The sequence below is a fragment of the Condylura cristata genome, unplaced genomic scaffold, assembly GCF_000260355.1.
Source record: "Condylura cristata isolate star-nosed mole 26May11 unplaced genomic scaffold, ConCri1.0 scaffold00016, whole genome shotgun sequence".
NCBI lineage: Eukaryota > Metazoa > Chordata > Mammalia > Eulipotyphla > Talpidae > Condylura > Condylura cristata.
Window position 1 is genome coordinate 44,813,470 of NW_004567117.1, and position 13,940 is coordinate 44,827,409.

Consider the following 13,940-nt stretch of genomic DNA (forward strand, 5'->3'; position numbering starts at 1 on the left):
CACCGTCTGGGACCAGCATGAACAGCCTCTGAGCCACATGCGCTTAAGCATGCTGTCAGCAGTCATTTCTCCCCAACAGCCCCGACCAGGACAAACAAAACAAGTGTCCAGCGAGGGCAGGACAGTGGCGACACCGCTCTATACAGCACGGAGCATCGACCAGCTGCTGCTTCACGGATGCGGAAAGGCCTCCGAGCTGAGCAAAAGAAGCCAAAGAGCAGCGCCTGCTCTGGGAAAAGAGCCGAATGCCCACAGCCGTAACAGAGCAGCAAGCTGGGACGGGCGGCGAGGGCAGCGTCCGCGGGGTGGAGGAGGACAGTGAGGGCGTCAGGGCCGTGGGCGGGAGCGGCTGCGTCTTCCTGGCCGTGTTCGCCAGCCGCGTTCACTTGGGCGAAATGGCCAACTGCCCCCCTGCACTCTGCGTGCTCCGCCCACGGGGCTCCGCTCCTGCAAAAGCAGTTTGCTTTCAAGACTCTGGAGGCGCGAAAAGCAAATGCAACTCGTGGTGCTGGCTGACTCCTGCGTTTAAAGAAAATCTGTAAGGTACGTTTGGGGTACAAGTGCCCACATCCCAGAATTAATGAGCTTAGATGCGGTCACCGGCGACACAGTGGTTATGCAGGCGTCTGCCCTTCACTTATGGGCGAGCATGATGGACAGGACAGTAACTCACGTCTGAAGCTGGCTTTCAAATGCGTCAAGTGAAAAAAATACGTCTAAGGAAACATAATGAGACAGAGGTCCCGGGGTGTGCGGGAGCTCACCCCGCGGCCGTCAGCCTTCCTGCAGACCTGAAGCACCACGACTGCCCCCGAATAACGCCACAGCAGTCGCGCGACTCACATGCTGAATGAAAACTCCGACGCGTTACAGGCTTTTATTCCCCTTCCTGAAACAATATTTCGCCCTTCACGAAATCAAAGAAATAAAAACCCTTACCTTCTATAAACGGAAACAGGCAAACTGAAGGAGGCTGGCGAGGACGGTTTTCCGGAGGGGTTGACAGACCTAGAGATGACAGAAAAGGAAGCGCCATAGCAGACGGGACCTCAGTCCCAGCAAGGCGCTCGCTTCCCTGCTTGGCAACTCTAACAACTCCCACAAGTGGGTCTCGCCACAAGGACAGAACTTGTCCCTTTTTACTTTTCTTCTTCCCTTCCTTCCTTGAGGAGGTGGACGTTAGCTGGGTCTATTGTGAGCATTTCACAGCTTACGTAAATCAAAGCGTCATGACTACACCTTAAACTGACACAGGGACACGTACCAATGATTCTCTAAAAAAACGGGAAAAATAATTTACCCTAACAAGAGAATGATACAGTTTTTAAAAAGAGCTTCAGCTGGTTCTACTGTTTATAGTTCAGTTTAGTTGTAACATGTTTGCTGCCTTCTGGCTCCGCTTATAAAGGGTGAGCATGCTGGGCCCTCCCTGAGGCACAACAGGTGAAAGCGCAGCACAGCGAAGCCAGCCACAGCTGCTTCAGCTCGAGTTCGGTCCCCGGCCAGGGGTGACCCCCACGGCACAGCTGACCCTGCCTGTCTCCCCGCTGCTCCCTCAGCAGTACACTTCCTCAGTCGGCCTGTTCTGCTCCCCACTCTGTCTCTGGTGAATCTTCTCACCGCCCCTGAACCTCTGGCCTGTACCCCAGCTCTGTATGCATAAATAAGTAAATCTTAAAAAAAAAAAAAAAAAAAAGTGAGCATGCTTTCTCGCAGGAGGGCGCACAACAAGGAACTCATACCAAGCGCGCACTGGCCCCCAGTGACCCTGCTCGGGGTTGTGTTAGTCAGGTGTTTCCATCCTAGTCATCTTCCCAAAGGAATTTTTAGACAATTTTTTATAAAGGCCAAATTGAAAGTATGAACTAAGCAATGAATGTATTAATGATGAAAGTTAATGCAGCAATTTTTAAATTTCATACTTAGCGATGTTCGAAGATACATTTCAAGGTGACTTCTGGAGCCCGTGGACTTTCTGCTACCCCACCCCAACCCTCGCCCGACGCCCACCACAGCAAGCAAGAGCCTCTTGAGGCGGGATCTCCACGCATTGCCGCGGTCACCCGGACCTCTGACAAAACATTCAGAGCAAAAGCTTGAACGTTCTTGTAGCTCACCACATGTCCATTCTTGATACTTCATCAAACAACAGGAGACTAAATAATGCTCCAACTTCAGTTACAACTGTACAATCTTCATGAAATATCAAGGAAACTGAGAAGTAAAAAGAAGCATAACTATGAAATGTTTTTGCTACTAGAGAGAATGAGCCCCAATTAAAATACCTTAGCCAGAAAGACAGAGGTGTCACCCCCAGAGATGTGCCGTCAGCCCAGGTAAACTGACACTTCTGGACAGCAGGCCTCAAGCGTTCCCATGCCGGTAACTCTGAGGGGCTTGTTAGAACAGTTACTGGTGCGGTGGCTTTAGGGTGCTGTCTGTGAACCCCAGGAGCCGCACCAGGAGCGCATTTACAGACCCATGAGTGGATACGGGCCAGCTGTGGTCAATCAGGGAAGCAACTGATCCAGCCTCTGGGTTTTGCCACATCATTAAACTTCAGCTAAACTTTTCTCACACAAAGCCATCTTTATCATCTTTTAACTTTGCCTTTCCTATAAACATCTACTCATAGAACTTGGATTTGACTGTGAGATTTTGTGTTTATGCTGGGGGGAGGGTTTTGGCTTCCATGTCTTAGTACAACCAGTTCATACAAAAGGGAAAGTACTCTGAACCTACAGACATGCTCCAAGCATCACCACTTGGAAGTCTGTTAAGTGACCAAGTCAAATCCTTCAACACCATAAGCCTCGCTTTCCACCTCTGTAATGTTTCCAATGCTACAATTTCTTGGTGCATGAAACCTACAAAACTCTACCTAAACAGGATGGCTGCTCCATTTGGGCAAGGGTAACAGCATAACAGCGTGGGCAGATCTAGGGAAATTATTTTTGAAAGAAGGTAAATTTCCCCAACTGCAAGAAAGGAAGAACATCACTATATAGGTGGCACGATTAAAAATAGAAGTAACTCAGGAGTAAGGAAAAAGACACATGCAAGTATTGCAATATAATTGCCTACATTGGGAAGAAATAGGTTTAGATCCCGACCTTATATGAGGCCGAAATCAATTCTGGATTAAAGATGTAACAGCAGGAAGTATGAGAGCACATTTGGAATTTGGAGTTGCAAGAGGCCCTCCTTCAGAGCAAAATGAAAGTTCCATATGCTGTAACAGAAAAAATTTTTATGTATTTCCCCAAGCTATTTAAGGTTAAGCCTGTAACACAGTCGAAAACATAGACTGAGTGACCAATAAAATCAATCATAAGTTTTATATTGCTCTATATAAAGAAATTCTACAAATTACGAAGACTCAATCCAACCCAAAATAGGCAATTCATAGAATGAAATGTAAGAAACACACGAAAAGGTAGTCAACTGCACTAAAAATAAGATAGAAAGCAAAACAATAATGATGTATTTGCTGCTAATAAAGGAACTTTCAAAATGAAAGACAATGCTTGCAAAGCTGTGGGGAAAGAGGAAATGTTACACACCACGCTGGACATGACCAGAGGGAAACCCGCCATGTCTTGCAAAACCTCTTTAACCCACGACTGCAATCAGTGTTTGCACACCGATGCTCACGGCACACGATGACTGCCAGTCAGGAACAGGAGACGGGCGTGGAGGCTGAACCGAAACGCGCAGCAGGCCCGTGCTCTCCGAGACGGTAGCCTCGTGTGTGGTAACGTCTATTTTTATTTTAGAGGCCACTTCAGATGGCGTGTGCCCGCAGGCCCTGGCCACATTCTTCGGGAAATTGAAAAACGAGAAAATTTTTTTTAAAAAAAACTTCCAAGTTTGTATTTGCACAGTTTCACGTTGTTTGGAACTTTTCAGCCAGGGCACGTGCAGGCTCGGACCTACAGGCACGCGCCCAGGCCCAGGAGACCCGGCCCATCTGGGCGGAGGCCCGCGTGGGACCCCAGGAGGGTGGCACAACACGCCGGCGGCCCCCTTCACCCCGCCTGTTAGTGCAGCAACAGTGAACATCCCCAGAGCACAGACACAGCCAGCACCGGCCTCACAGGGCGCGGCGAGTGGGCCTCACCCCTGAGGAGCAGGGTCAGCAGAGAGGCCTGCTGGGCCAGGGCGCCGCGCGTGTCCGGGTCGGCGCAGAGGACCTTCCTGAGCAGCGTCAGGCTGGGCGGCACCAGGCGCGCTGTGACCTGCCAGGAGGGGACAGGGTCAGTCCGCGTTCACTGCCCAAGGTGAAGGAAAAGCACCCCAATCGCACCGTACCCCAAAGTTTAACCTTCTTCATCAAACCTGCACAAAACTAAAATGCAAATAAATATTTGCAAGTTATTTTCCACTGAAAATAAACCTCGTATACACTTCTGACTACACAATTTACAGAAAATTCAAGAAGAGCCCTCCTTTCTAGAGGCCTCACTGCGAGGAATTAAGACAGCGAGCGACGCTGTCCCTCAGGACCGAAACGCCAAGCGCCCAACTGATTTTGGAGCTGACAAACACGAATGTCTGTCGGTAAAACACACAGACGTGAGTCTCACCTCACCATCCTGACCCACAAAATCACGTAAATACTCGATTATCTTGTCAGTCAAGCATAACTTTTTCACCGTTGCATGCATTTTAATATCTGCAGACAGAAAAAAAAAATGTTAGCAAAAGTTAACATTTTCTGTTGTTTTAAAAACGGTCAAAAGTATTTCCCCGTGGTAATGGAATTACAATGAACCTTTGAACTTCTGACTATACACAGCTGAACAATTTGGAAACTTTTACCTATCAAGGACATCTTGTGCAAATAAAAAACCGATTAAAAGAGAGTAAATAAACTACCTCAGACACTGAAAAGTACTAGAGTTGTAAGTATGCAGACATCGAGGATTATTCTATTTATGCTGATTCGCTGAATGGCTCCTCTTTTCCAAGGGTTTAGGGGTCCCGAGAGGCTGACCCAGAAGGTGGAGGGTTTGCAAAGAAGTCCCGGGGCTCGAACGACTTTGGGTGACGGTCGGGACAGTGAGTGCGTCAGACTCTGCAGGCCCTGTGGCCCATCCGCACAGCCTTTGTCATTGCCAACATGTTAAAAACCATGCGTGGGCCCTCCCTGGTGTTACAGCACTAAGAAGCTAAAGCCACTTCGGTGTGAGTTCGATCCCCGCCCCGGGGGTGACCCACGTGGCGCAGCTGACCTCTCCTGACCCGCCCGCTGCTCCCCTCAGCTATGGACTTCTTCAGTCGGTCTGCTCTGCTCCCCACTCTGTCTCTGGTGAATCCTCTCACCGCCCCTGCACCTCTGGCCTGTACCCTAGTTCTGTACACATAAATAAAATATTAAAAAAAAAAAAAAAGTTCTTCTCTTTTGGGTTGTAAAGCAAAACAAAAATGCCAGGCTTTCATTACTTGAGCAATACAGCAAATCACTTCCCAGAAGAGAAATTACCTTGCATGATCACAGCCAACTGTTCCGCTGCCGACTTTCTCAAATTAAGATCAACATCATCAGAGGTAAAGATTTCATAGAGCTTTTCAACCGTCTCCAACTGAAAACAAAACAAAACAAAACCATTTTCGTCTGCTTTCACTTCTCCCACAGAATTTTATCAGTCATACCTCAAAGCGAGAGCTGAAAGAGTTCACTTAAGTGACTGCTGTCGGACACAATCACCTGCAGCACTGCACACCTGCTGGATGTACCGGGGCAAGGAGGAGCGTAGGAGCTAAATCACAGCTGCCGTGCTCACCAAGCCCCTCTCCTGAACGTGCACTTTTGCTAGGACGTTCTTCACCGCCTGTCAGCGGCCGTGAGGGTGTCACCCAGAATGTGCGTCGCCTAACGTGGCCACAGTCAGTGCACCGGACGGTCCTGGAAATGGCAGACCAGGCTTCTGACTCAGGGCTCTGCTGCCCCTGAAGCCACCAGCCGGAATCCCATGGGCCTCTCCCCTTCCTCCCTGTTGGGGACCCCGGAGCAGACACCCTAGGGCTGCTGCCCGACCCCTACGATAGTTCTGTGAAGAAGGATGGTAAGGGGCGGACTTCTTGATCGGACCCTACATCGGGCATGATGACTAGGGAGCAGCTTTGTCAAGTCAGTACCCTGGAAGGCACCAAAGGGCCAAAGGCTCAGGTCTGAGGCTAACTGCAAGATCCCGTCACTGGGACGTCTCAGAGTAACTGTTTTCACCTGCTAGAGGACTGTTTTCTCCCTCTTATAGAAGAGGCTAAAAATCTTTGTCAGGGACCTTTTCCTTTGTGCTACTATCTGCAGTTTCCACCAGAAGAACACGAATTCCCGAGTTATGTCAGTGACATTTGATTTGAATCATTATGTTAAGGGGAAGAATGTCCTAAATGAACTCTACAGTCTTGTGGACTCCACCCCCTACTCCAGTGACTGGAAACTACAACTCCCAGCAGCACCAGGGAGAGAACTGCGAGGACCCAAGGGCGGAGCTAGCAGGAATTCTGGGACTTTGGGGGATAAATAGGGCGCCTTTGCATCTCTCACTCAGGAAACGGCTCTCCGGACCTCGTGCCTCGGGGCTTTCAGTTAGTTTGTTACCAGAGCTCCAAGCCAGCCCAGCCGGTAAGATATTCCAGTTGTTGTTTCCTTTTCTTTTCCCCTTTTGTAAATAAACCCGTTAAGACCCTTTTGTGTGCACCTGCAGTGTAACTGAATTTTAAGCACGCGGGTGAGGCCCCACCGACAGGCGGCCCAGTTCACACTGGGGTGCCCTGTAACAGTTTTGGTGCCCAACGTGGGGCCTGCCCAATTTACACCCCTGGTTGACCAGCCCAAGCACCTTGCGTTGGTCACCATAAGTGCATTAGGTCTACAGGACACATGGCTTCGTAGTTTTAGGTCATAAGAACTCTTTTTTTCTCTTTGTATGCAGCTCTTGCTGATATTTATCTCCATGACTTTGACCAGTTTTTTTCCTAGCTTAGGCTCTTTCAGTTTTATTCCAGCCTTAAGTCTCCGTACCATTTTCCCATTGAATATCACCATCCGTTTTATAAATGTCAATAATCTGGTGAAACCTGGTTTATGGCAAATGCTGTTGCTTTTGTTCTCCTCTGTGGGTGGCTTCCAAGCCATTCCTGTTGTGCAGTCTGTGCTTCTGGGCGTCTTCTTGATATTTTCTATCAATATCAGTTTTTACATTTCCAGCTCTGTGAGAGAAAGTGGAGGGAACTCTGCTTCTTCCGCTGCAGATTTGCAACAAATTTGGGCTCTTACTGAAAACATGCAGCAGCAAATGCAAGCCCTTAACTCAGTTATAAACAGTATTAAAAATGAGAATCAGATTGCCCTTGACTCTGTGCAAGCCCAGAAACAAGGTGCCTTCCATAAATTAGATATGGCCAGGATCGTATTATGGCACAGAGAAGGAATAAGTTAGAAGAGGATTTTTACTTGCTCAACACCTTAAACCCTTCAGGAAAGAATTGTTCCCTGCATAGCAAAGCCCCTCCTGTGGAAACTCCTAAGGCTCCTGTAGACACTCCTAAGGCTCCTGTGGAAACTCCTAAGGCTTCACAGGCTCCATTGCCATCTGGAGAAGGAACTAACATGCTTTCTCCTTCCCATACTAGATGGGACACCCCTTTATAAGTAAGAATCACCCTGAAGTAGGGCAGTTCCCTCTTAAACGTATGGCAGTGGGTGGTTTAAATGCACAAGGACAGCCTGCTGGGTACTTTTGGTCACACAATCCTTTTAGCACAGCAGATCTCTTAAATTAGAGGAGCTCTGTTCCTTCTTATAGGCAGGACCCTAAGATGATGGCGCCCACCGTGGGGCATGCCTAATTTACCCCCCTGGTTGACAAGGGGTTTGCCTCTATCTTTCTCTTTCATTGTCCTAATTGGGCAGATATCCAGTCAATGCTGCAAATGTTATTGATCTCAGATGAGAAAAGGATGGCTTTTAAGAAAGCCAGGGAAGAAACTGATCGCCTTCACCAATAGGATGGAGAATCCCCAGAACCAGACGTGGCTATCCCAATGGTAGATCCCAATTGGGGACCCCAGTGAAGGTGATATGGATAGGCTGGAACTCTATAAAAAATTGTTTATTGGTAGGGCTGCAGCAGGGGATTCCCAAACAAAAGAATTTTAATAAAATTCTGCAGCCGGAACAAAGGGTAATGAGGATCCATCAGAGTTCCTTGAGTGAATTATCCAAACGTATGCCAAACACAGCTATAAATCCAGATGCCCCAGAAAACATTCGTCTGATCACTATGGTGTTCATTACACATAATGCCCCAGACATCAGGAGGAAATTAGCAAAGGTGGATGGCATTACCGAGTTCAGTCCATCCCAGTCAGTAGACCTGGCATTTCAAGTGTATGTATAATAACAGAGAGAAGATCTAAATCTGTGACTATTTTTGTACAGAGGCAACGCAGAACAGAGTTTCGGGGTAACAATAACAGAATGGCAGGTGGACCCAGGAGATGTGAGCTCTAAGATGGAATCAGTGTGCCTACTGCAAGGGCGAGGGACATTGGAAGTATGAATGTCCCAGATTATGGGTAAACAAGAGGCGTTACAGTGACAGGAGACAGGGTAGAAGGTCAGTGACACCTCACCATGATTCTCACAGAGGTTATAGGAGAGAATACAGAGTACATTGGATCCAGAACCAAGGAAGGAGGAAAGGAGACAGATGATGGCTCAGAGCAGAGATTCAGATGAAGAAAAGGAGGAATACAAACAGGATACTAGAGATCGAGAGAGGACTACTAAGGGGAGGGGACATAACAGTAGTGTTCACCAGAGATTCAGATAAAGACTAGGGGAGCCCAGAGACTCCACCAGATCTAAAACAGTCCACTAAAATACCCCACTTGTGAACTTATTGAAAATCTGGGATACTTATTTAAGAAAAAGAAAGAAACTTAAATGGAAGAACTTTTCTTCTTTTTCAGCTAGGTAGCAGTGCACTTCAAAATACGCTTTCTGAAGGACCCTGAGATGACAGATATGTTCTAACTATTCTTTTTCCTTTGGAAACATTTAGGAATAGTACAACGTCATTGTGCAATTATGCTAGCAGTATTTTTTTTTTTTAATGATTTTACTACACAATAAGGCCTCCAGTCTTGATGTTGATATTTCCTTGGAAATTTTTTTTTCTATTTCTGTCGTTTGTTTTTTAATCATTTTGGCCTCTATTAGTAAAACTGCAGTTACTTTTGATTCCACGAGCCATAACTAAGATTACTATCTGTGTCTGTGTGTTGATGTCTGCATGTCTTTTACTTGTGTTTAATTATCTTAGCCTTGAGGTGTTCTACATTGGTTTGGATGGCGCCTATTGCTATTGTAAACAAACAAATGAAATTGTAATCTTCATGGTAACTAACCTGTTTTAAAAAAGGGTTGTACTGGTATATGTACTGGTATATATATATATATATATACATACACACACACACACATATATATATAGATATAGATATTTTCTCTTATTTGGGTTGATAATGTCAGACAAATGGAAGTTTGTAATGACTAAGGTTTTGGAAAAATAAGTCTCTAGTTATAAAATAAGAAAAACAGGACAACTAAAACGCTATGGTTTGAAAGTCAACATTGTCTTACTGAACTGAGCTGGAGCTTTCACGGAATGGAGATTATCTTTGCTGTTATTTTTTTATTATTATTCATATTTGTGACAAAGCTTTCCAGAATTCTAAATTGAAATGCAATTTGGTAACTTGTCATTTGGTTCATCAAAGGAAGTTTTGTGGAACCTCAGTAAAGCTCCTGAGACCTCCACAAAATTTCTCCTTTTCCCCCGGAGAAAGCATTTACAATAACTTGTCCAATTTGGTATACATAGTAATGTAAAGTGGGAAGGAAGCATTGTCACTTGAAATAGGTAAACCTTTGGCATGAAAACAACTATTAACCTCATTTTTCTAAAACATGGACAAAAAAACTAATTTTTTGATATGTATTTCATATGTATGTAAATTGTGAATGTTGATCATTGTCTTGTCATTATATTCAATAGTCTAGTATTTGCAGAAATTGTTTCTGAAAAAAAACAATTTTTTTGATATGTATGTAAATTTTGAATGTTGATCACTGCTTTACCATACTATATTTGATAGTCTGGTATTTGCAGAAATTGTTTCTGAAGAAAACAAAAATTTTTTTTGTTTGTTTCCATTAACAGCTCTCAACAGATTCTAATTGATTGAACTTTTGATATTGGAAAATATTTTCCACAAGAACCAAATAGAGTGATTCTACTAAGTTTTGTTTGAAATAATACTGACATTTTTGTTTATACGATTCAAAGACAGTTTTCTTGCTTTGAATGTCCAGAATCTACAATAATACTCCACTTTTTTCAAGAGAGCTAATTTTTGTTTCCATTTCTTCTCTTCCCTTGATAACAACACAGTATAAAAATTACAGTAGTAATGAGTCTATTTTTGCATAACTTCAATAGGTAATTTTGTCTGCCTAAACTAAAAAAATTGGCAATGTGCTTCAGTGGCTTTGCTTGGCATTCTCCAGGAACTTCAAACAAAACTGAACCAAGAAGATGTGAATCTGCTGCTTTGTTTGTAGGGTTCCAGAGACCTCCAAAGAAGGTGAGGAAGCTTGCCTCCATTAGAAGGACTGGACAACCCAAGAAAAACATTGAGCCCTGGTAACCTCAAGAAGAGGTGACCCCAGGTTGAATCTGTAGAGACTGGCGTTGTTCCTGAAGCCTACGTCGCCTGGACATCGACTGTCCACTCTGAAACTACATGGAGTGTTCCAACGAGGCCATCTAAAAATTGCAATTTGGTTAGTCTACCCTGTGATTTTACGCAGAAATAGAAATATGGTTAAATGGTAGCTTGAATTTGTAAATATGTTATACATTAGATTAAGTTGGAATCAAGCTTGAGAGAACTTGTTTTTATATAAGTTAAAACAGTTTTTGAAGATTTTTGTTTGATCCTGTTATTTTGACACACACACACACATACACACACACACATCGTTTTCTTTTCTCTTCACCTATAATGATGGACTATTTTCCAATAATGACCATCATACCAGGCATTCATGAACACTGCTGGTGACAGCTGCTTCTTTTGCATAAGCTGGAAACCTTACAGACTGGACATCTTATAGAGACTGTCTCTGAAGACTACACCCTGTCACCTGTGTCACCATAGATATGGTGGTATGAAATCAAAAGGGGGAAATTGTTAAGGGGAAGGATGTCCTAAAGGAACTCTGCAGTCTTGTGGACTCCACCCCTTACTCCAATGATTGGAAACTACAACTCCCAGTAGCACCGGGAGACAACTGCGAGGACCCAAGGGCGGAGCTAAGCAGGCATTCTGGGATATTGGGGGATAACGAGGGCACCATTGTGTCTCTCGCTCTGTCACTCGGGAAACGGCTCTCCGGACCATGTGACCCAGGGCTTTCAGTTAGTTACCAGAGCTCCAAGTCAGCCCAGCCGGTAAGATATTCCAGTTATTTCCTTTTCTTTTCCCCTTTTGTAAATAAACCCGTTATTGACCCTTTTGTGTGCATTTGCAGTAAAGGCCCCACCAACAGGCAGCCCAGTTCACACTGGGGTGCCCTATAACAATTACACAGTTTTCTTCCCACCAGAGCAGACTTTACCATATTTAAGATACACCCATTAATTTGCATTTCCAAAGACATACCATGCAAAGAAACACACTTTCCAGCATATGCTTGACCTCAAGAAATGGTTGTACAACGAATCTATCCTGACACCAGGTGAAGTCCAAATACAACTCAAAGTGGCCATGAATCACGAGGCCTGGGGCCTCTGCTTCTCCCGCTCCTGGGGGAGCAACACACACTGGAGCCACTGACAGGCACAGGTGCACCCGAGAACGCACAGCGCCAGCACAAACGGTAGCGTCACCTTGATGACGAGGTCTTGTCTGTCATCCAACGTGAGTTCAATGGGCTTCTTCACAATAAACAAACTGGTAACTCTGGAGAGGAGGCTGGCGTCTAGGAGAGGACGCTTGGTGTCGGCCCCTTCTTCCTGGGTGAGGTGACCGACCAGAAGCTTTAACGCCAGCAAGCGGACCCTGGAGAAACAGTATTTAAGTCAACATCCCATAATGGACAAGACGTCCGGACATCAAAACAAAGATTCACATTGACCATAATAATCAGCCATGCTTATTCTAACATGACCAATAATGATCATTTATTTCCTATTGAAATATTCAGTTTATAATCAAAATTATGAATCAGGAATTATCGACAATTAGTATACAGATTGCTAAGTGCCGTTCTAAGCCTAGGGACCTACCTGAACCCCAGAGACTGTCACAGACCCCAGAACAGCACACAGGGTCGACCTCACAGGTTCTGCTGATGCACAAAACCCTCCCATACCGGGGCTGGACAGCGTCCTCTCAAACAGGGAGCGCAGAGACTTCTGCATCCCACCAACATTCTCCAGGTGTCTGCTACCTGGAGACTGGTTTAGGGTCAAGGTCAGTGGCGTGGGGAGGTGGGAGAGTTTGAGAGAGGACGGAGAAGCACCTGCCAGCAGACAAAGGGCAGTGAGCGGGGCCTCTGTGTCTCCTGCACCGTCATGTGGGCTGTGGGTCTGTTGCCTGAGCAGTAACGTCCCTCCAGGGGGACAAACCCAAGAGAGCAGGTGTCATGTTGCTACAGGACCAGCTTGGAGAACTAAGACTTACTCCAAAGAGGCATGAGAACCGGCGAGGGCCCCCATCACCTGCTGTTACCTCACAAAAGCCCAGAACAGCCGGGCCTGCAGGAGGCTGCCCTCTCCGTCTCTCCAATGCTATCAGCTTTAGGGTGGGGGGCGTCAGAGCAGGCCCCGACACAGCCCCCAGAGGACAGGAGCAGGGGCGAGGCCCACTGCTTGCCTCTGGGGACGCCACCTGGGGGCTGGGGGCATCTCATCCGGGCATTCCTCACCTGCATTTCTCTCGCCAATAGCTTGTACCCTCGAGCCCAGGTGCCTGGGAGATTCTGGAGCCCTGAAGATGGGGTCTAAGGGCGCGCCCGCGCTGGAGGGTGCGTGAGAAGTCATCCAATAATGAAAATAAAAACCCTAATCCAAGTTAGCTGAAGGTCTATTTAACAGAGAATGACCTTCCCCAGCAGGGGTCTGACCTCTGCCCCAGTGGAAGGCTCTAGAAAACCCTCCCTGACACAGGTGTCTGCTACCTGGAGACCGCGGCCCTCACGGGTGAGCAAGAAACTTGTACGGCCTCAGATCATCCGAGGGGGGCGGGGAGAGGAGCGCGACCTGGCACCCTGGGTGTGTGGGGGTGGGGAGGGGTGCCCCGAAGCCGGCAGCAGCCCCGCGCCTCCACTCTGCGGACACGGCGCTCTCTCCAGCCCCTCGTCCTCCTCCTCCTCTGAATCGTTTAGTTATTCCCACCCCCCCTGACGTGCAGTCCAGCCATCTGATCATCAGTAAGCCACTGCCATTGTCAAGCCAAAAGGCGGCGCGGGGGCGGGCGGTCACTCACGGCGGCTTCTTCACCAGCAGCAGGCGCAGCAGGGCCCTCAGGCGGGCGGTGCCGGGGAGCGTGCAGGCGCCGTCCTCGGCCCTCTCTTCGCTCAGGAGCAGAACGGCGTGGCCCAGCGGGTCCTCCGTGTCAGCGCAGCCCTGGGGGCCCACAGGGCGCGTCACGGCTGCGGGGCGGACGCGGCCGGGCGCCCAGAAAGCGGCTGAACCGCGGTCCAAGTTTCGGGATAAGCTGCCACCCTCCCGCCCTGTCGGGCTTTTCCCATCCCCACGATGCTGGTGGCGGCCCCTGCCGAGAGCCTCCCCAGGTCTGCAGACCCGTCCCCGGGCGCGAAGCAGGAGGGGCCGGACACTCCTGCGGCCGAGTGACCGCCG

The 13,940-nt window shown here is 47.4% G+C and overlaps 1 protein-coding gene across 1 annotated transcript in view; it reads right to left on the minus strand.

Annotated features, from left to right (window-relative positions):
• The window catches only part of RTTN (rotatin), a 101,032-nt gene that overhangs the window by 56,689 nt on the left and 30,403 nt on the right, over window positions 1-13,940 (minus strand). Inside the window, 7 exon segments of the mRNA XM_012725800.1 lie at window positions 940-1,008; window positions 2,118-2,214; window positions 4,121-4,238; window positions 4,587-4,675; window positions 5,486-5,585; window positions 11,967-12,138; window positions 13,567-13,841. Coding sequence (XP_012581254.1) covers window positions 940-1,008; window positions 2,118-2,214; window positions 4,121-4,238; window positions 4,587-4,675; window positions 5,486-5,585; window positions 11,967-12,138; window positions 13,567-13,841 — 920 coding nt within the window.